The sequence below is a fragment of the Sinocyclocheilus rhinocerous genome, unplaced genomic scaffold, assembly GCF_001515625.1.
Source record: "Sinocyclocheilus rhinocerous isolate Xijiao unplaced genomic scaffold, SAMN03320098_v1.1 scaffold1018, whole genome shotgun sequence".
In the NCBI taxonomy this organism is placed as follows: domain Eukaryota; kingdom Metazoa; phylum Chordata; class Actinopteri; order Cypriniformes; family Cyprinidae; genus Sinocyclocheilus; species Sinocyclocheilus rhinocerous.
In genome coordinates, this window is record NW_015649567.1 from 105,477 (window position 1) to 128,642 (window position 23,166).

The 23,166-nt window shown below is 41.3% G+C and overlaps 1 protein-coding gene across 1 annotated transcript in view; it reads right to left on the bottom strand.

Moving 5' to 3' along the window:
• Positions 1-2,493: 2,493 nt before the first annotated feature.
• Positions 2,494-23,166, bottom strand: part of LOC107710659 (pleckstrin homology domain-containing family G member 4B-like) — a 28,375-nt gene continuing 7,702 nt past the window's right edge. Inside the window, exons 3-22 of the mRNA XM_016515489.1 lie at positions 22,668-22,775; positions 20,050-20,335; positions 18,562-19,828; positions 18,174-18,391; positions 17,917-18,066; positions 17,731-17,845; positions 17,409-17,502; positions 17,223-17,309; positions 16,510-16,626; positions 15,903-16,001; positions 15,627-15,778; positions 14,554-14,692; positions 13,443-13,562; positions 13,151-13,342; positions 11,350-11,850; positions 6,042-6,418; positions 5,280-5,529; positions 4,912-5,001; positions 3,479-3,682; positions 2,494-2,826 (exon numbers count right to left, since the gene is read on the bottom strand). Coding sequence (XP_016370975.1) covers positions 2,794-2,826; positions 3,479-3,682; positions 4,912-5,001; positions 5,280-5,529; positions 6,042-6,418; positions 11,350-11,850; positions 13,151-13,342; positions 13,443-13,562; positions 14,554-14,692; positions 15,627-15,778; positions 15,903-16,001; positions 16,510-16,626; positions 17,223-17,309; positions 17,409-17,502; positions 17,731-17,845; positions 17,917-18,066; positions 18,174-18,391; positions 18,562-19,828; positions 20,050-20,335; positions 22,668-22,775 — 4,599 coding nt within the window. The 3' untranslated portion in view covers positions 2,494-2,793. The remainder of the gene's footprint in view (positions 2,827-3,478; positions 3,683-4,911; positions 5,002-5,279; positions 5,530-6,041; positions 6,419-11,349; positions 11,851-13,150; positions 13,343-13,442; positions 13,563-14,553; positions 14,693-15,626; positions 15,779-15,902; positions 16,002-16,509; positions 16,627-17,222; positions 17,310-17,408; positions 17,503-17,730; positions 17,846-17,916; positions 18,067-18,173; positions 18,392-18,561; positions 19,829-20,049; positions 20,336-22,667; positions 22,776-23,166) is intronic.

Below are 23,166 nucleotides of genomic sequence, written 5' to 3' on the forward strand. Positions count from 1 at the left end.
CATACTCCCTGCATCCCTCCAGGCGCTACTTCATCGAAGCTAACTTGCGCTCTGCCGGATGCGCTTTTATACTTCCTGGCGCTCACGTCACCCCGCACGTGACGTCTCGGTGCTCCATTGGACTGATTTTACACGTGCTTCAGAACGCGGTCACGCAGAGGCGTTCCCGAAGCGAATCTCGACACAGCGTCTCGTTCCCTCAGGGAACCATGGTTACATACGTAAGCTAGAGATGTTATATTTTATTCAATACTGCCTCAAAAGAAAATAATCAACCGAGAAAGAAGCACAGAGTAATAAGTCACAGGGGTGGTAAAGGTATAAAGTCAAAGGTTAGTCCTGACCTGTGTTGTGGATGGCGTGAGTCCAGAGCAGCTGTGCGATGTCGTGGCTCCAGGTTTGTCTCTCCTGCACGCTGGAGGCCTGGAGAGTGAGACAGTCTCTGGTGCGGGACGCATGTCTCACCCACACCTCAAACCTCAGTCCGTCCTCGCCCACGCTCTGAGTGAGACCCATCTCACCCGTCTGAGGAAACACAGGCAGTCAGACGCTCCGAGAACAGATGTGTACACCATACTAACATACTTCTCATGCTATGTTTTCAGTAAGTTTAATGTTCACAGTGTGTGTCAATGTGCACCCCGACGACCGACTACATTGAACCACATCGATGTTTCCCACATATTCATGTGCAGATTCATACATAAAAATCCACATACTCAAATTGAGATGCCATTAAGTGTCAGAAATAATATACTCAAGTATGAACTGAATGTAATGTTTTCGCAATTAATGGCAATTAAATGAAAATGTATTATAGTTTAAATTTCTATTAAATGCAGTTAGCTTAACTGACCCACTTAAGTAGGACTTAATGCATATTAATATGTAATTCCATTATTCTATATTCTTTGAAGTATGGTTAAAGTGCTGCTGAATGTACTGACAAGCATTTATGATAAACTAAAACATACTTTAATGTCATTCCTATTGAATCTTGTATGCCATGTATTTAACACATTTGTATTGATGTATTTAAGATGTATTTAACTCACTACAGTTAAAATGATAATTAGGTGCTTTACATGTGCTTTAGTATGTTAGTCAACACATTAAAATAAGTGTGTTTCTTTAAAGCATGACACAAGATTGTTAAAACATGATTTAAAATGTACATTAAAGTAAAACTTTTAATTTAACATTGTTACAAAGTGCAATTTTTAAAAGTCTACTTAAGCATGTTAGGAAACATCGTCATGAAAGTTTCTCTCTTCAAGTCTTATGTGGCCTTTACTACAATTTGAAGTAGACTACAAGTGAATATTCAGTGCAATTAATCTCACAGGTCAGCCAGTGCAACATAAACACATCACCTTTAAGGTTTTTGTCTCATAATGCATACTGTTGTCATTTTTTAATAAATAGCAGGCTGTATACAGTAGTGTGCAGTACGTTAGTATCCCCCTCTGAATACAGCCTGTGTGTGTGTGTGTGTGTGTGTGTGTGTACCTTGATGCTGTGTTTGAAGCTGTACACACTGCATCCCGGGTTGGGTGTTTTGTGTTTGGTGAAGATAACATAGTTCTGATAGAGGAAGATGTTTCTGATTCCCGTTGTCTTCCGTCGGCCTCCACCGCAAACACACAGCTCGCCCTGACGCACCAGATCTCCACGCTCCGCCACGGGGATCTGACACACAACACACACACACACACACACACACACAGACACACACACGCACACACGCACACACACACACACAGAGAGAGCATTGTGTCAACATCTACTGTACTTTCTGTTGTGAGATTCAATATGATATGAAGGATGCATCAATATTAAAGTTCTGTAAGATAACATAACTTTTGCTCCATTTAATTTAATAAATTAAGATTTTATTGATTTACATGCGTTTTAATCCTTAATTCAGTTATTAATTAATTAATTAATTTATTTATTTATTTATTTTACTGTTACCTTTTAACACTCTAAAGAGTGGAATAAACAATCCATTTCAATATAGCATGAAAAAATTACAGCTGTGTCACTTATAAAAATAATATATAAAAAAGTAAAATTATGCAAAAACTATGACATTCTTAATTAAAAGTTTGCATTTTGGAAACATAAAATGCTAGCTTTAGCAAAGACAAAGGAATTGGCCATATTATAAAAAAAATAAAATAAAAATCAAATGTAGTTTTCACCATCATTGATGAGGTGGAAACTTTGTGGAGAAATTAAATAAAATAAAGTAATAAGTATGAAAAGCGAGTTTCAAAAGTTTTCTTTCTAGATGTTAATACGTTCAAATGCCTGCGATGTGAAAAGGCTTTTATTTTAATTTTCTCCAGCATGATTTGATGTTTGAAGTGCATCTTGTGCTTAAATGTAAATTTTATAATTACATTATTAAAGTATAAAATTAAGTATTTTAGTTAATACAAATTAATACAGTTAATTAATAGTTATGATATAATAATTTCAAGAACGGTGAAATTTTACAGTTATTTCATTGTTTTTTTTTTTTTTTACTATCACATCCACCCTGAATCAAATACAAATGTCGTCCCATTAGACGATCTGGTGTTTCGATAAAGGTGAAGCATGTCATTTCTGTGACTTTAGAGGTACCAAACAGAACTGCAGAGAAAAGAGAAGAATTTTTGCATCTAATATACATATATATATATAAAACAAGCAAGCTGGCCAGTAACATTTCATTCACTCATCAAGACACATTTTTGCTTGCATTTAGGGCTTGGCGAGTGTTAATTCTGGATCTTGATTGTAGGTTCAAACCACCGTGCATGCGAGCAAGAACTGGACCTGTAATGAGCGCACTTTAATCAGCCTGCTAAATGAAAAATCTGTTTTTAAAGGATCATGAGACCACATTTGTTGAGATATTAACATATGTGTATGTGTTGCACATTATTAAAACAGTGATATCACACACAGTTATTTGTGCATTTGCATTTATGCATTTGGCAAGCACTTTTATCCAAGGCATATTTTTGCCAGTATATGTGTTGGAAATCACAAATCTGCTACCATTTAAAGCTACAGGAGCAGCATAATTATATGATTATTTATATACTATTAGATTAATATCTTGAATTAGCTTTTTGTACTATTTAGCGGTTTTTTTTTTTTTATCATTTTATTTAGCAATAAAATACAGTATAGTTTCAATTGTTTTTGTCCATACAGCGAAAGTTTCATAACTACAGGCCAACAGTTTGGAAAAATGTTACACGTGTACACTTTGCATGTATAATTTATAAAAAAAAAACATATTTGATTTCATGATAGTTAAACGTATAATGTTGTTGAGATCTGTTGTGCTTAACCCTTTAATTTGCATAAAGCTCAATCTGTTATTTTCTTTTTGACCACCAGGTGGCAGCAGTGCTGTGGTCATGTGACCTCACAAAGACACACTGTAGACTGTGAGTGAATGTGGTATTTGTGTTCATACCGGACACCCTGTGATGAGATCACTGGCTCGCAGATCCTCTCCGTGCCGCTGGGCATGTTTTAGGATGGAGAGGGCGGAGTCAGAGGTGGGGTTGAGACCGCCCAGTTCCTCCAGTGTCTGGCAGTACTGCTCCAGTCTCTGAACCGGAGTGGAGAGACACTGAGGAAACGGAGGAGCCGGAACAAGAGAGGAAGACAGCTTCGACTGGAGCGAGAAAGAGAGAGAGAGAGAGAGAGAGAGAGAGAGAGAGAGAGAGAGAGAGAGAGTAAATAAACAGCTCATTATTTCCCACATCTAAAAAATGGCACAGCTATCAAAAACACATTTGCCACCTTGTGGGCAAAGACAGTAGTGCAACATAAACTGTTCTACAGTACATTGAGCCAAGTATGGACAGATTAATTTACAGCCAACTACATTTGCACATTTCTAAAGCTAAGACTTCAAATGATCAAAGTGAGCAATTCACAAAGTAAATGGCACTTCCCATAATTATAGCCTTGTGAAAAAGAAGTGTGCTTAATTGTATTGAACGCATAATTTTAATCTTAAAGGGGTGGTTGACTGGGTTTTTTCTAGGCTTGATTGTACAAGATAGAACATGTAAAATCAATGAAATAAAATTCCACTTAAGTCATTAGGTAACACACTTAAGTACACTTTTAAAATGCAACCTTTTTTAATAATGTCAAGTACATTTTAAATTATTGTTTTAATAATCAGTTGTCATGATTTGAAGTACACACTTATTTTGATGTGTTGACTAACATAATAAAGCATGTAAAATACTTAATTATCATTTTAACTGCAGTGTGCTATTCAATATTACATTTATTATATATTAAATGTTCTAAATTGCAACATCATCATTACAAATGTGTATTTACAAGTATATTTAATTATACGTTAACTTAATTATAAGTTTTCATAGAAATGACAGTATATTTTAGTTTACCATAAATGCTGGTCAGTACATTCAACAGTACACACCATATTTCAAGACAATAATAATAATGAAATTGTGTTGCTAATGAAACAGTTCTACTTGAGAGGGCCAAAAACATTCTAAAGTTCAGCTAATAGCATTTAATATAAATTTAAACTAAGCATTACATTCAGTTCAAACTTACAGCAGTATATTCGTTTAAAGTATATTATATCTGTATTAAGTACTCATTTTAAAAGTAAGTGAACTTTTTTGCAGGGGTATAAACTGAACTCTCATTACTTTTGCAGTAGAGGCACACATTTCATGCTTTTGCAGTAAAAACTATTGGGTATGTGGGAAAAAAACAGTACAGAAAGCAGGTACTGTAGAATGTACTGAGGCCCTGTTTCATACTCTATTCATGAAACGTGCCATATGGACACTCTCTTGCATGTCCTCTGATGAAATATTAATCAATTAAATGAAACTTTGACTGCTTTCTCACCCTGAAGAAGTCAGCAGCCTGACTGATGAGCAGAGCGTCCGGCTCAGGTCTCATCCGGATGTAGTGGGAATACAGAAGAAACTGATCCTTCTGTGCAGCAGAGAGAGCAAATTCATATGGACATATACCGACATTTCATAATTCATACCATTTGTGTTAATCTTAACAGTATTGTGGTGTTTTTCAGCTTTTTCAGGTGTTTTTAACTTTTTTAAATTACATTTCTTATTATGAGGGTCACATTAAAACGGTCTTGCTTTTTACGATTCTTTAATTATTTCTTTTTAACATGTTGTCATTTATAATGAAACTGTAATTTTGCCAATTTAAGGTAAAAAAAAGTGTTACAAATGTGAGCTGTTACTCACATATTTGCTGAAGCAGTCAGTCTGCTGCAGTGTCTGGGAGAGAGCGCCCTCCATGGCCGGGAGGAGTGACTGCGAGTGGAAGGCAGAGAGGCTTTTCCAGTTACAGAAGAGTGACTCTGTCTTCCCTCTCAGCACAGACGGGACGTCTGAAGACTCCAGGAGGGGCAGATAGTTCTCCTCCACACCTTTGAGAACAGCCACGTACTGCCTCTCTGTGCTGACCAGCCGACACCACTGTAAGTACAGCTTGCTGTGATCGAGAGAGAGAGAAGGAATAGTTGACCCCAAAACACGGTTTATCCTTAATGAAAATTGATCTTGCAATTCTTTATTTGTCATTGACCTGTTGTGTTAAAAATCTAGGTACTCTGTTTGCTGTTTTTCAAAGTGTTGATTTTTGGTAAATTGCATGGAAACCAATGGCGGGTCCATTTGACCCCTAACACTATTGATGCCACCAAATTTTGCACAGCCTTTGTCTATGTGTTGAAACTTTTCATATACATTCATGACCCTAAATGAGAAACTGTCAGACAATTTCTGAAAGAAATACCTTGAAAATCGAATGCAATAGGAGGGTAGAGTGACTCAGGAAGCAATAACAAAATCACATAAAATGAATGCATTAAATTGGCTACTCTGGAATTGCAATGTTATTCAGCCCCTTAATGAACATTTGCGAATCTCCTCACAAAGTAGTTTGATCAGGTGATTTTTGAAGAGAAACCTCTCTCTCTCACACACACACACACACACACACACCTCTGTGCAGTCGCTCCCGCTCTCTCCACCCCCGTCTCTCTTTCGATGCGGTTGAGCAGCACATGTTGACGCGTGAAGCCTGTATGATCCACCACTTCCTTACTGCTGACCTCTACTCCTCTGATCAGCACTCCTCCTCCTCCTGCTCCTCCTCCAGGGGGATCCCTCCATCCTGGAACCGCTGCTGCCATCCCTGCCGTGATGATGGGATCCGTCAGTGCCCGGCGGCCCAGCCAGGACAGTGGAGAGGACTGGCCCGATGTGGACTCAGAGGGTTTAGACACGGCGGCCGAACGGCGCGGGGCCAGCAGAGCCTGGAGGTCGAAACTGGGATGACGCTTGCGAGGGGGTTTGGGAGGGAGGGGCGCGTCTGTGGCCTACAGCAGGACAGAGAAAACCAGTGACTTAAGCCCAGCTTCGGTTTTTATGTGTATGAGAAGGCCCGCGTACAGTGCGTGTGATGCAAATTTCATCACCAGAATAGTATGCACATACTGTACATGCACCACCCGATTTTTGTAACTTATTTTGTACGTACAGGATGCACATGCACATTGAATTTGTTTTGCACTAATCAGTTGTTCCACAAGGTGGCAACGCTGGCCCGAGCCCGTTGTTTCACAGTAGAAAACGAAATTAAAAAGAGCGGAGACTGCATCGACAAGCGCTTGAGTGAGAGGGTTATGAGAGAGCCGCAACTTAAGACATTTGACTGCCTGCGTATCAAATGGAGTATATTTTCAAATGGAGTTTACATACGCTTTACAGGTAAGTATTCATTTTAACATACAATCTTATTCACCTCAAAGAAACACATGCAGGACGCCAAATTAACACTTGCCAAACGACAAATGTAAAAACTAGCTGTCTGAATGGCAACTTTTTTTGATGAATTGCAACATATTAAATGGTTTAAAGGTGCGGTAAACAATTTCTGTGAAAGTGGATCAGACTGAGCACCAAACCACACTTACAGCCAATCAGCAGCAATCGACGTGTCCACTCATGATGGGGGAGGTGCCTGTGATGCATGTTGGTGAATTCTGGGGTGGAGCTATCAAGATTTGGGGTTTGATCCTTTTGATCCTTTATGTGATTGTTTTGGTGATTTCAAATATCAAGAGCATTTTTCTCACTGCACCTTTAAATCCTTTAAATCTTACTATATGTTCTGATGTTATATATACGGGGTTGCAAAGGCATTGCTGTGAAATTGTTAGGGTGTTGCTAAGCAGTTTGTGGTGTGTTCTTAGTGGATGCTAGGGAGTTGCTAGAGTGTTGGTATACGGAGTCTGCTATGCAATTTGCAGGGTGTTCTTGGGGGTTGCTAAGGGGGTTGCTATGGTGCTGTGTGAAGTTCCCAGGGTGTTGCTAGATGATTCCTAGGGGGTTACTATAAGGTTGATCGGGTATTCTAGATGGTTGCTAGGGCGTTTTGGGTGGATCCCAGGGCATTGGGATGCGGTTGTGGGAATGTGGTCGCTAGTGTGTTGCTAACTGTTTTTAGAGTGTTCTGGGTGTTTGCTAGGTTGTTGCTATTTGGTTGCTAGGGCATTGTTATGCAGTTTCTAGTTGGGGTTTTGTCAGTTTCCAAGGTGTTATAGATGGTTCCCAAGGTGTGGCTAGCAGGTGTTAGGGTGTTGCTATGCAGTTTCTAGGGGTTTACTGAGCCAATTGTAATGCGTTATTGGTGGTTGTTAAGGAATAGGTAGTTGCTAGGGTGTTTGTATGCATTTGCGAGGATGTTGCTAGGTGGTGGCTAGGGTGCTGTGGGAGGTTCTCATGGTGTTGCTATGCAGTTTCTAGGGTGTTGCTGAGCAGTTTCTAGTGTGTTCTTGGTGGTTCCTATGGAACTGCTAGATAGTTGGTAGGGTGTTGCTAAATCATTGCTAGAGTGCTGTGCGAGGTTCCCAGGGTGTTGCGTAGAGTTATTATGCAGCTGCTACGGTATTCTAAATAGTTGCTAGCGTGTTATGGATAGATCCTAGGATATTGGTTTACAGTTACTGGAATGTGTCTATGCAGTTGTCAGTGGGTTCTGGGTGGTTGCTAGGTTGTTGTTATTTGCTTGTTAGGATGTTCTGGATGGTTCCCAGGGTATTGCTATGCAGATGCTAAGGTGTTCCAAAGCAGTTTCTAGTGTGTTCTTGGTGGTTGCTAGGGAGTTGCTATGCAGTTGTTAGGGTGGCTTCTAAGGTGTTGCTATGCAGTTGCTAAGGTGTTGTTAAGTGGTTGCTAGGGAGTTGCTAGATAGCTGTGAAGGAGTTATTTTGCATTTACTAGGTTGCTTTTAGAGTGTTTTTTTGTGTTTTTCTCAGCTCACCTTCCGATAACAGGAGTAGCAAAAAGTTAATTTTGGTTGCTGAACTCATGACTGCGACTCCCTCACTCTAAAACATGCACACTTACATTTTTCTTGGCTGGGTGCAGCAGATTTTGCAGAAACTTCCCCCCTCCTGGATTCACCCCCTCTTTCTTCTTTTCCTCGCCAATCTTCAGCGTTGAGCAGTTTTGTGGCCGGAAGAGAGACGCCAGTGAACCCCAGGACTGCAGGCCCACCTCTCCTCCTCCAGGGCACGAGTCCGGCTCAATCTCCCCTTCTAAATCCCCCAGGCTGGACGTGCTGGGGGCAGGGGTCCTCCCTCGTCCCCCGGAGTCCGGCTCCTGACCCTGGGCCATTGAGGAGCCTCGTTCTGCCTGCAGGATTCGGCTCTTAAACTGAGCCAGAATTTTCTGATAGCGCTCCAGAGTCTGGGACCAGAGGTCCAGCAAAGCCCCACCGCCCAGATCCAGCGCAAGAGCGCGAGCGTCCTGGAAACGTGATGGAGGGATGGGAGGGAGAGAGGAGAGAGGGGAGGACGAGGAAGAGGAAGGAGACGAGGATGACACCACGTCACACCACTGAGACGCCTGCAGAGCGAAGAATGGAGAGTTAGCCATGATCATTGGCATAAGTATGTGTATGTAGGGGTATGTACTCTGAATGTAAATGTCGTACTAATAGTTCATCCTGTTTCCTAATTACTCATAAATTAATGATACACTACCATTCAAGAGTCTGTGGTTGGTAAGATTTTTACTTTTTTTTAAATAAGTCTCTTATGCCGAGTTCACACTGCACGATTTTCAAACTCGTCGGATCGCCGTTGTTTTCACACTGCGTGACTATCTGGGGTAGCATTCAGTTGCTGCTGTGTTCACACTGCACGATGGATCGGCGACAGGGGGTTTCACACTGCATGACTTCACAATAGGAAGAATCGCCGCGTCTGTGGCCTACAGCAGGACAGAGAAAACCAGTGACTTAAGCCCAGCTTCGGTTTTTATGTGTATGAGAAGGCCCGCGTACAGTGCGTGTGATGCAAATTTCATCACCAGAATAGTATGCACATACTGTACATGCACCACCCGATTTTTGTAACTTATTTTGTACGTACAGGATGCACATGCACATTGAATTTGTTTTGCACTAATCAGTTGTTCCACAAGGTGGCAACGCTGGCCCGAGCCCGTTGTTTCACAGTAGAAAACGAAATTAAAAAGAGCGGAGACTGCATCGACAAGCGCTTGAGTGAGAGGGTTATGAGAGAGCCGCAACTTAAGACATTTGACTGCCTGCGTATCAAATGGAGTATATTTTCAAATGGAGTTTACATACGCTTTACAGGTAAGTATTCATTTTAACATACAATCTTATTCACCTCAAAGAAACACACGCAGGACGCCAAATTAACACTTGCCAAACGACAAATGTAAAAACTAGCTGTCTGAATGGCAACTTTTTTTGATGAATTGCAACATATTAAATGGTTTAAAGGTGCGGTAAACAATTTCTGTGAAAGTGGATCAGACTGAGCACCAAACCACACTTACAGCCAATCAGCAGCAATCGACGTGTCCACTCATGATGGGGGAGGTGCCTGTGATGCATGTTGGTGAATTCTGGGGTGGAGCTATCAAGATTTGGGGTTTGATCCTTTTGGGTAGGGATGTGATTGTTTTGGTGATTTCAAATATCAAGAGCATTTTTCTCACTGCACCTTTAAATCTACATGTCCTTACTATATGTTCTGATGTTATATATACGGGGTTGCAAAGGCATTGCTGTGAAATTGTTAGGGTGTTGCTAAGCAGTTTGTGGTGTGTTCTTAGTGGATGCTAGGGAGTTGCTAGAGTGTTGGTATACGGAGTCTGCTATGCAATTTGCAGGGTGTTCTTGGGGGTTGCTAAGGGGGTTGCTATGGTGCTGTGTGAAGTTCCCAGGGTGTTGCTAGATGATTCCTAGGGGGTTACTATAAGGTTGATCGGGTATTCTAGATGGTTGCTAGGGCGTTTTGGGTGGATCCCAGGGCATTGGGATGCGGTTGTGGGAATGTGGTCGCTAGTGTGTTGCTAACTGTTTTTAGAGTGTTCTGGGTGTTTGCTAGGTTGTTGCTATTTGGTTGCTAGGGCATTGTTATGCAGTTTCTAGTTGGGGTTTTGTCAGTTTCCAAGGTGTTATAGATGGTTCCCAAGGTGTGGCTAGCAGGTGTTAGGGTGTTGCTATGCAGTTTCTAGGGGTTTACTGAGCCAATTGTAATGCGTTATTGGTGGTTGTTAAGGAATAGGTAGTTGCTAGGGTGTTTGTATGCATTTGCGAGGATGTTGCTAGGTGGTGGCTAGGGTGCTGTGGGAGGTTCTCATGGTGTTGCTATGCAGTTTCTAGGGTGTTGCTGAGCAGTTTCTAGTGTGTTCTTGGTGGTTCCTATGGAACTGCTAGATAGTTGGTAGGGTGTTGCTAAATCATTGCTAGAGTGCTGTGCGAGGTTCCCAGGGTGTTGCGTAGAGTTATTATGCAGCTGCTACGGTATTCTAAATAGTTGCTAGCGTGTTATGGATAGATCCTAGGATATTGGTTTACAGTTACTGGAATGTGTCTATGCAGTTGTCAGTGGGTTCTGGGTGGTTGCTAGGTTGTTGTTATTTGCTTGTTAGGATGTTCTGGATGGTTCCCAGGGTATTGCTATGCAGATGCTAAGGTGTTCCAAAGCAGTTTCTAGTGTGTTCTTGGTGGTTGCTAGGGAGTTGCTATGCAGTTGTTAGGGTGGCTTCTAAGGTGTTGCTATGCAGTTGCTAAGGTGTTGTTAAGTGGTTGCTAGGGAGTTGCTAGATAGCTGTGAAGGAGTTATTTTGCATTTACTAGGTTGCTTTTAGAGTGTTTTTTTGTGTTTTTCTCAGCTCACCTTCCGATAACAGGAGTAGCAAAAAGTTAATTTTGGTTGCTGAACTCATGACTGCGACTCCCTCACTCTAAAACATGCACACTTACATTTTTCTTGGCTGGGTGCAGCAGATTTTGCAGAAACTTCCCCCCTCCTGGATTCACCCCCTCTTTCTTCTTTTCCTCGCCAATCTTCAGCGTTGAGCAGTTTTGTGGCCGGAAGAGAGACGCCAGTGAACCCCAGGACTGCAGGCCCACCTCTCCTCCTCCAGGGCACGAGTCCGGCTCAATCTCCCCTTCTAAATCCCCCAGGCTGGACGTGCTGGGGGCAGGGGTCCTCCCTCGTCCCCCGGAGTCCGGCTCCTGACCCTGGGCCATTGAGGAGCCTCGTTCTGCCTGCAGGATTCGGCTCTTAAACTGAGCCAGAATTTTCTGATAGCGCTCCAGAGTCTGGGACCAGAGGTCCAGCAAAGCCCCACCGCCCAGATCCAGCGCAAGAGCGCGAGCGTCCTGGAAACGTGATGGAGGGATGGGAGGGAGAGAGGAGAGAGGGGAGGACGAGGAAGAGGAAGGAGACGAGGATGACACCACGTCACACCACTGAGACGCCTGCAGAGCGAAGAATGGAGAGTTAGCCATGATCATTGGCATAAGTATGTGTATGTAGGGGTATGTACTCTGAATGTAAATGTCGTACTAATAGTTCATCCTGTTTCCTAATTACTCATAAATTAATGATACACTACCATTCAAGAGTCTGTGGTTGGTAAGATTTTTACTTTTTTTTAAATAAGTCTCTTATGCCGAGTTCACACTGCACGATTTTCAAACTCGTCGGATCGCCGTTGTTTTAACGTTAACTGTTATGCTGATGTGGCTGGTCAGGCAAATGTTTGTGCTTGTTCCTGTATGATATAATTGTTCATATATATATATTAAAATACTGATATTCTGGTCTATAACTCCTCCCCGAACTTCCCGCTGCCCTGTATCTTGGTCTCTCATTGGCTGTAGGTCATCGCTGATGTGTTTTTCAGTCAGAACTCATTTCACACAGCGTGATTGTGAATCGCCGACAGCTCCAGATATTTAGCATGCCAAATATTTCGCGGGCGTCGGCGACGCGTCGGTGATTCCCTCAGATCGAGTCTTTGATCATTCACACTGCGTGATTGTCACTCGCGTGAACAAGCACCGATTTGCCTCCGATTTCGGGCATTTGTCGGCGATTTCGCTAAACCTGTCGGCGAGTGAAAAATCGGGCTAAAATCGTGCAGTGTGAACTCTGCATTATCCTCACTAAGGCTGCATGTATTAGATTAAAAATACAGTAAAAACAGGATTATTGTGAAATATTATCACAATTTAACATAACTATTAACTATGTGAATATATTGTAAAATATAATTTATTCCTTTGATCAAAGCTGAATTTTCAGCATCATTACTCCAGTCTTCAGTGTCTTTCTTCCAAAATAAAATCTTACTGACCCAAAACTTGAATGGTAGTATAAGTCTGGTATCAGTGCTAAAACTGCTTTATCGTGTAACACTTGAGTTTAATGGGAAACTCCAAACTAATGTTCAAAAAAACTAATGTTCAAAACAGAGAGTTCAGACTCTAAATTCTGATTGGATAAACCACATTCAAAGCATATGCATACTGAAATCTACATTAATGTGGCTAACTGTAAACAACTAAACTCTGTCTTATGTTCTTGCTCATGTTTAAGACACATCCCGCTCTGTTTTCGCATCACTCCATAGTTGCTCTCACGTAATGTAAAGTGGTCCTGTCTATTACTGGCTGTAAAATTATATCTACTATATATAAACAGTAAAGAAATATCTTGTCCCATGGCATATACAATCATACAGTGGCCTTGTGTGTATATTTGTTTGTGCTTTACTTCAGTAAGTGTAGACAGCAGTCGCTGTGTGTTGTCCAGCTGTGTCCAGCAGTCCGACAGACAGTGAGACATGTCTCGCACTTTTTCCCTTATTGGAGGGAGATTGTCCAGCACAGCTCTAAGACCGGGCCAGTCCAGCTCAGACCAGTTCTCCACCTCTCCCAGCAACACCAGAGTCTCACTGTGAAGCTCCTATCACACATATAAATGATCAAACAACAAATGTGTGGGAATGAGGAGCGTCTCAGATAATTTACGAGAGTCAATCTCAGCAGTAGTCAAACAGACTCACCATCGCAGACTCTCTGAAGCTCCTGAACTTGTGCTGTTTGAGTGACAGTCTGCTGAGAGACAGAGGAGGATGTTTATAGTCCTCGAGCTGCTGCTGTATGTGCTCTATGTCACTGTCACACTGGAGCAAATACACACACAGAGAGAGAAAGAAACAAGAAGTCAATGTCATATGTGATAAAACACAGCACAACTATGATCAAACTCATAACTGTTCATTACTTCCCTCAGGAAAAGAATAGTTCACCCAAGAATGAAAATTCTTTCATTATTTACTCGTGTATACTATAAAATAAATAAACTACAAAAACTAAAAAAATTACAAAAGCCAGTGAGCCAATGAATTAAACGTGTCAGACCAATTTAGGAATAAATAATTTGATTTTGCAAATCAGATAAACAAATTTAATAACATATTAAGAATTAGACATTGCTACTCATCACATAAACCCAGAAGGAGATCCAAGGCATATGTTTGTGAAAAAACAACTTTAATTTCTGACTTAAACTATAATGTGAATTATTCCTTGCAATTTCCTTACAGATACAATTTACACCATCCACGCATGCCATTTTCATAATGAACACATCCAAAACCAACTGTGGACTGTGTTCCTGAATTACTTTATTGCTGTTATATACACTATCATATCAGTAAACCAACACACTGCCTAAATGGTCAGCATGGCTCTCCTAGAGGCTTAAAAAACAAAACAGTCATTCAGAGCGACATGATGCATCAAAACTGGAACGCTCCTATTATAATCAACAAAGCTGCAAGTTTACACAGTTTCACGTGACCATTTGAGTCCGCGGTTTAGCATGAGCTCATTGTCTGCATGCAATTCTGGATTCTCTCGAACATTACCCATTATAATCAGCAAAGTTTACACTGCAAAATAACTCAACTCCGGGCCTGGAGGCCCACAGTCCTGCAGAGTTTAGTTTCTAATCCTAATCAAACACACCTGAAGCTAATCAAAGTGTTCAGGATTACTTGAAAATTGCAGACAGGTGTAAAATCTGAAAAAAATAATAATTAACAAATAGTCTGAATAAAATAATTCCTAACTAATACCTGATCTCACTGTTCTCTTTATCCTCACACATACCTTGTCCAATTTATCCACAAGTGCAGCCAATCTCCCCAGTGCTTCCAGGTCACGACCCCTCTGATTGGACACACGCACCAGCCGGTGAAGCGCATCATCCACACTGTCATACAGGTTAGAGGTCACTGCCAGAGCAGCCCTGAATGCACAAAGTAATGCAGTACTACAGTCAGACAAGCAGAATTACAACATTTCGCAACATTTTAGATTTTAAGTAAATGCTATTAAATGTGGCCCAATCCCAATTCTATTTTATACCCCTTCCCCTTGTCCCTTGAAACAGAGTGTCAAGGGGTAGGGGTGAAAATATTCCCCTAAGAATTGGGACACCACTACTATGCTGTCACACGTCATCATACGTCGTCTAGCTCCTACAATACACACACCTATGCTGGTGAGCATTAGAGCCTTTAATTATCGTTCTATATTAATGCGCTGCTTACTGACACACACACACACACATATATTTATATCGGAGATCGCGCAGCTCACACATCCAGGAGAAAAGAAACTTGTCAACGCTGCCCCACGACTTTTATTAATAACAGTTTAAATACTGAATCGCTAAATTATATTTTCCAGCAACAAGAGGATAAAATGCTGTTTTTTAGATCATTTCTTTGAGTAACATGACCGTAATATGAACTCACGATTGAATGCAACATAAAACAAATTATTACTTTTCGTTAAAATCTTTATTAATGACAAAAATGCTTACATTTATGTGTCTTTTTGTTCGCTCGGGCAGCCATGTTGCCGTTGAAGACGGTTTACGCTGAAATAATTCATACCCCTTCGTTTGAAGTGTGGTCCCGAAAAATCTTCGTTTGAAGGGCTATCTGGCCCTTCCCCTACCCCTACCCCTCCAATCAAAAGAGAATCGAGACACCCCTACCCCTTCATGTGAACGCGCAAAACGGAGGGTTAGGGGAAAGGGGAAGGGCTAAGGGCTGAGTGGTAGAATTGGGATTGGGCCTAAATGTCCACTAAAGATTACATTTAAGTGAAGCTAAGCGAAATGTGAAACTTATTTAACAGAATTATTATGTATATTCTCTGCATTCTGTTCATACTTGCAGTCTGGTGATTTCTGTGCCAGCCCTGGAGTCCCATTGGCCAGACCTGCCAGCCAAGTCCCGCCCCTCTGCTGCAGCTCTGTCAGCCGTTGGTCAGTGAGGATGCCTGTCATTAACTGTCTGTGTTTGTCGACGCTGAGGGCAACATTCTAAAGGCGAATAGAATTAGACAGTCTGATGACGAATCAATCTTAAATACCACACAAACAAATATGTACTTAAATAGACTTGAAGTAGACAGCAAATCATATTTTACATCAAACACTGCTTCACCTTAATGCAGTCAGGTAGTGGTTCTGTGTCCATAGACTGCAGTGCGTCTCCCAGCAGGGTGAGGGCGCTCTCACAGCGCTCAGTCAGCTGCTCCAAACTCTGTGAAGAGCATCAGGAAGAGCATGTTAATCTGCTGCAGATGTTGGGTCAGGCTTGTGGTAATTCTTAAAATGTTTATATTTAAGTTTATTGGTGTTTTTTATGGGTGTAGCTTGACTGTATTTTTAAACGTAAAAGATGTCTTGTTGTGGGAAATATTCTAAGTATATTTAACCAAAGTGCTAAGTTTACACAGGCACAAAAAGATGTCCATTCAAAGATTTTTTTTTGTTCATGGCATTGAACAGATTAAGTAGAACAATCTTACTGTACTTCACCGGGACCTTGACATTTCAACATTGTGCCATGTTTACAAGAAACCAGCACTTTTGAGAAAAACTAATCACTGAATTTGTCAGATAGTTTCCTAAAATTGAATAAATACATTCAAAGTTTTGTTTAAAACTGTTAAACTAGATATCCACAAGCTGGATAGTCAGAATAAGCTGTAATGTGGACCATGCTAAAAGGCTGGCTATGCAGGACAACTTGCCAAGTAATTTCTTACCAGTCTAAAAGCGAGCCAGTCATCATGTGAGTGGTTAAAGTCTCCATCCATTTCTTTGGGCAACTGCTGCTTGTCCACAAACTGCTGAAGGATGTCCGTACCTCGTACTGTATGCACCTGAGAGTCAGAAAAATCTCTAATGAGTTTTATCATCTACTCAAATGCTTGGGCGCCAGACTGAACGCTATTTTTTCCCACTGGAACTGAACGAACTCCCTGGGGAAGTGGAGGAGCTGACAGAAAGCAAACATGCTGCCAACACATGTGTTGCAACTCTATGAATCGTTGCTTTCTATGTGTCTGTAAGACGGTCTCTGTGACATAAATAATGAAATCTTCTGTCTGAGGTGTTTGCATGACACCTTTCATGTTTTATATGTAGCCTTTCATGACATAGAAGAGACCATTTTGGCCACTACATCTAATTGCTAGATGTAAATGCACTGATAATACAGATACAATCCAGAACTGGGAAATGTAAGCAGAGTTCAGAACAGCAACTAAAGGAGGCTGGGCTATTATAAATTCCATATCATGGATGACATGTCTTGTCTAAATTCCTTTCATCAATTTCAGCTTTTTAGAGATTTCAGGTACCAGTAGCTGCTCCTCTGTCATGGTGCTTGAGCACAAAAATGATTGAAAAGCCCATTTCCTACTCTGTCCTAGCCCAAATTGATTGATAAATATTAGCTCAGTGAATAAACATGCACCTCTATTCCATCCAGACACGGTTGGGTCGATTCATCTTGTTCCTCAGTTAGGATAAGAACTGAGTCAAGCCCTGTTGCTGCCTGTCCCTATTAGACACAAGCAGACACATACAGACAGACAAAACCGATTTAGAATCAATGCAAAACACCCACTGTACCACAAACACCATCCGTGCACTGACTCACCTTGAAGAGCTTCAGTGCAGAGAGACAGAGTTCAGACGTGGCAGACTTTCTGCTGTCCACTATGACAGTAAGACCCTTCTCTCTGGCCATAGGTCTGATATTTCAAAATAAGCACAAAACAGAACGCACATTAGCCAAGCACAGTAAAAGGTCATGAGATAGTGCCCTCCAGTCTAAAATTCAATGAAACAGGAAAATATAAATACTCAGCCAACTCTAACTTTAGCTCTCTCAGTATGAATGTTTTCTCCCAAAGAAACCAATGCATGTGAGGTGTAGTGACAGTCATGATGGTCTCTGTTACATGGGTTGAATAACAGACCTGGTGATGGTGTAATAGCAGGACAGCACTTTTATCATTTCATCTGTGTTCCATCCATCCTCTGGGAGGTGACCTTCTGTGATAACCAATGCTCGTCCCAGTCGGTCCATAGTACCTACATGAGAAATGACTTAATGTTAAAGGAAGCATAAATATTTTGTAACCATTAAAAGTAAGAACATCTACCTGTTAATTTGAGCTTTCCTGACTGCAGAAGATTGAAATCTAGGTCTCTAAGAAGAGGAGGGGGAGATTTGGATTTCAAGTGCGCAGCAGATTCGGGTAATCCTATCTCATTTTGGGAATGGTCAGGAAAGGATGTGCCAGACTGGCTTTCTGTAATACATGTTGAATTTGAACAAATTGAGTATGGAGTGAGCTATGACTTTAGCACTCAATAAGAGGCCACTTATGAGCATGAATTGTGACGATCACAACATTACCTCCATCTTTGGCTTTTGACTTTGCATCTGTTTCTGTGCCAGAGGCTGATACACAGCCTTTGCAATCTTTGGATAACTTGGGAGCCTCCTCTGATTGGCTAGAATGGCTGATTGGTTGGGTGGCTTTGGTTGGGTTCTTTGAGTCACCCTTGCCTTTATGTTGTACACGGCCATTGGATTTGGCCTTCCCTTTGCCTCCTTTGGCTTTCCTTTTCCTCCTGTAGGAAGGCACATTTATCTTTTTTAGTGATTCAACAATTTTTATGCTTTTATATTGGCTATGGTATCCCTTGTTTGGGCAGTACTGAGCACAGCAAGATGGTGCAGACAATTAAAACAATTTGAACAATCAAATATGCACTGGAAATTCACATTTACTTGTCCATACCTGGGTGCTCTAAATCCACCTGTTTTTACTTCTTTTCCTCTAGGACAAACAAAGTTATCCGACTTTCCAGGACACTTTTCTTGTGTGGCGCTTACAGTACCTGATGGAGGCAAAATTGTATCTGTTTTCTCTTTACTGGTATTGTCTGAGTGCTTGGTTCTGCTTTGTGAACAACCTGATGAATCAGATTTTTTCAGGGAAGAATCTTGGAGAGACATTGTCAGTGTCCTAGATATTCCAGCCAATTTCTTGTTTATGTCTTTTTTTTCTCCATAAACAGCCAACGAGACAGCTCCATTATCTGCAGCATTGGAGGGATTTGCTAATGTTGCAACCTCATGTCTACTGTCTAAAGTGCTGGCCAATATTTTGTCATCACAGCCACAGTGCGATCTTTGATTGTGGTCCTGTTGTCCCTCTTCCAGATTGTCTGCTTTGCTCTTAGCCACATCATTATCATCTGTGGAACATCTCCTGCTGGAACATTTATTTCTCTGACACTCCTCCCAGGGCAGTGTACCCCCATTCCCATCTCTCTCTTTTCCTACCCCTGGCCTCCTCTCTTTTGCCAGACTGTCCATACAATGAGATCTGCATTCGAGACCTACTGGGTCTCTAGCATCTTTATCAGAGTCCTGGAATGAAGTGGAATATGTCCTTCTTTGGCGTCCCAAATCAATGACACGAGGCAAGGGCCTTGAGGCAGCCAAGTCACTACAGGAAACTAATCCATCCTTACCGTTGTTGTTGCTATCCCTTCGTACCAGACTTCCAGCCCTGGCACCAGGTTCAGTCTTCCCATACCCTCTCCCCTTCCCCTTCCGTAGTCGTATTGCTTTACCCCTCCTACACAGGGGCAATGTTTTGGTCTTACATATTCCATGCATCTCCAGATAGCACTGTTTGGGATCAGCACCACCATCTGGGCCTCCTCTGGGCTCTAGCAGCTCAACATAATCTCCAGCACCATCAGCTACAAGATGGTCATCACTGCTTCTGCGCAGGGATTCTAATGCAGCCTCAATTTCCGCCTCATTCCCATCTGGAGGCAAGTCATCCTCTTCATCCCAGGACCAGGAATCATGCTCTCCTGAAGAGCTGCCCCAACCAAGGCCCAAACCCCCTGAAGACAAGTCAGTTCGGTCAGGATTGTCTTGGAGAGGATCGGATGGATTGTGGAGGAGTTTAGGATAGACCACCTCTTCCCATGGAATACGGACCACTCCGTCACATGTACTCACCAGACATGTGTCCAAACATCCTCCACCTACATGGAAAGAAAGTTTGAGAAGAACTGAGAAAGAGGAAGAGGGGCCGCAATCACCCTCAAAAGGCAAACACAAACTTAAAGGCATTGCTTTAAACATCATGACACACTAAAATCTTTCTAAATATGATGCACCTTATTTCTACCATTGGATAGTATTTCCTAGCTTTCCACCATCTACCCTAACTATTGGTCTCCTAATTCCTCCATTTGTGTCTTACCTTCTCTCTTGCAGCCACGCTCCTTGTTGATGCAGTGTAGCCACTCTGAAGTAAACACCAGCGGATGCTGTGACTCTGGCACTAAGACCTCCTGTACGTTCCTCCCACCGGGTGCAAGGCACTTAAGAGCAAGGCGAGGACAACGCGTCGAGAAGGGGACCACCTGTAGGTAGAAGTCAGTACTATGCAGGAGTCTCCAGTCCAAAGTAGAGAGTTGTACTACTACCTTCTCTCCCAAACACAGTGGCCAACCAGAGTGCAAGAAGAGACAGCCCAGATACTGGGACTGAGAGAAAGAGAGAGAAATAATTGTTACAAAGATAGTCTGTCTAATGTCATAGCAGACATTTGCACTAAAACCACAAGCCCAAATTTATTCCAGTGTGTTGCATGTTAAAACATACAAAAACAGTGGAATATACTCAGTCTTTACAAAAGGATATGTTCTTTAGTAGCAATTTACTGTGTCCTAACTAGGGCTGGCCATTATACTGATAGTCATGATAAACTGGTAGGAATTTAACAACCAGTAGAGATTTTGCATTACTGTCTCATGGTTACGCTCACATGACATTGCAGTATTGCTTCGTCATGAAAGTTTATCCTTTCCATGCAATTTTAAGCCTTGCCATTTTAAACATTCAATTGATTTTAAACCGTTCAAGCAAAATAAGACACAAGAAATTTCTCAATTTGGTACAAGCACGCTGTTCTGAGAGACAATCTTCTGTGCACACACACCTAAAGCACATGCACAGAAAGCCACCTGTCACACAGCGTGAGCACAGATTTTAGTTCTTTTTTGAGGTTTACTGTGCCTTAACAGTCAAATACACATAAAGTTATGTCAAAAATGCCCATCTTGGGGAGTATTCATGTAAACACAGTTGGTTATGTCTTAGGTGAGTGTAAATATTTGGAAAAGAAATGGATGTCAATACATTGTATCGCATAGATCCATGCATTAGGTCTTAAAGTGACAGCAGCCTACTATGCCTGTTACTGTATGGATTTAATATTATCAAACAACAAAAGAAAAAGAGAAAAATCAATCTCTGTTCTTGACTGAACCACTTTTGTGGGTTTGTCATTGTCATTGTATATTTGATTCATTCAGTGAAGACATTGTCTTCAGTGAAGGCAGTGTTTTATTTTATATTTAATTTCTTCCGTTAGAGACACCTACATGAAAACTTTACTTAAATTAGTTAGGCTCATATTTGTTTTTGCTCTGGTATCGAAATTAAGTATTGTGAAACTCAAGTGTCATCTAAAATTGTGGAAATTTAACAACCTTATTCCCAACAAACTGACGCAACACAATCACAGCCAATCAGTACAGATTTGAAGTTAAATAATGGAGTAGAATTTTTGACCAAAGAAATGTCATTATAGGCATGGCTATCTAGTGTATCTACACAGCTTAACTGCTGAGAAGATGCTAATAACTCTTAGCTAGTGCAACATCACTCATTACCTCAGCTTTGTGCGCATCACTAAATATTGAATTGTGTTACAAATTACACATGTATCTTTCACATTAATCATATATATTCTCATTTCCTGCATTTGAAAGTGTTTACTTACCTCACAACCCGAAAATCTTAATGTAGATTCAAATGCTTTTTCTTCAGGCTATAAGCCTAATTATCCCATGACATGAATCCCCCCTCATTCGTGCCCACTCACAGGACCATGATCAAATTATGTTCAGGAATCCAAGCCCCTCCCCTCCTACACCATCAGCCATTTTTTTCTAAAACCCCACCCTCTGTTTTATGGTATGCAATTTACTGTCATTTTAAAATAAATGAAAGTGTCTTCAGCGCATCTAAATAATGATTGTGAAGTCATGTTCCTTCTTCCTCCAGTGAACAGCCCCTAGTTTTCTCGTTCTGATATTCCCTTTCTACCCTCTTTTTCAATGTGCCCCAGTGTTCGGTCTGTTTATCCCTCCCCCATTTCTCAAGCGAACGCTCCTCCAGCCTTTCTCAGGCCCTCGTCTCTCTCTTTCTCACACACACATATGGTAAGAATTACAGCCATGACTCAGACTGAGGCTCTTGTCCCTGGCAGCTTCTCGTAGCGACAATGAAAACAGAGCCGGCTGAGAATGTGTGTCATGTATTTATGTAAGTGTGAGAGAGTTTCATAGTGAACATTTTCCGTGTTTGTGTGTGACTTAACGTGTGCAAGAGAAAAGTACTAAGTTACTACATTGGAAGTAAGAGTGGTACTGCATCAGTTAGTAGATTTTTACAATTTCAAATATGATTTACAAGTGGTTTCTAAGAGGTTCTAGGTGGTTGCTAAAGTATTTTTGGGTGGTTTTGTGGGAAACTGTCTCTTGATATGGCTCAGGTGCCTCCTTCAATTTATATGGGAGTTTGAAAATATTTGTATCGCCCACAAGGTAAAAATCCTTGGTTCAATGACTTAAAGTAATTGCTCACCTGTCCTCAACAAACTGAAGTTTAATTGTTAAGGACAGGGATTTTAACAACCCTCTAAGGTTAAGGTTACTTTTATTGTAACCTTAACCTTATTTAACCCTAAGTATGGTTAATAGTAATAGTGGCGCTTGCCTTAGCAGCCACCTCTAGTAAATGAACACTTACACACGCATGCTGCTGTAATCTGTGCAGAAGGTGTTTGGCAGGAATGAAGAAATCCAGCAGATATCTCAAGCTGTCGTGCTGATAGGTGGACTCGAGTACGGAGAACACCTACATGACACAAACACACAGTCAAGACAAGACTTTGAATGTTGGCTTGCTGAAGGCATTAAGTCAGAAGGTTATTTAGTCCATGCATTTTTCATAATTAAGCAGTGAGAACTGAGATTCAGAGTATAATGTTAAGGCTTGGTCATTTAAAATCTTAGAGAGTTTGAAGATATTTCAAGTGGAAAAAGTGGTTGCTAGGGAAAAGTTTTTTTTTTTTTTTTTTCTTCAGTGCAACAGAGAAATGCAAAGACTTTTATTTCCTTAAGGCCTTTAAACGTCCTCGCATTTCTCTTTTTTAACAGAGCGAACAAATTGCTTGATCGAGTGCACCGGCCGAGTGTCTGTCCATTAAAGCACTTCAGGGGAAACTCTGAAGGCCAAACATGATATA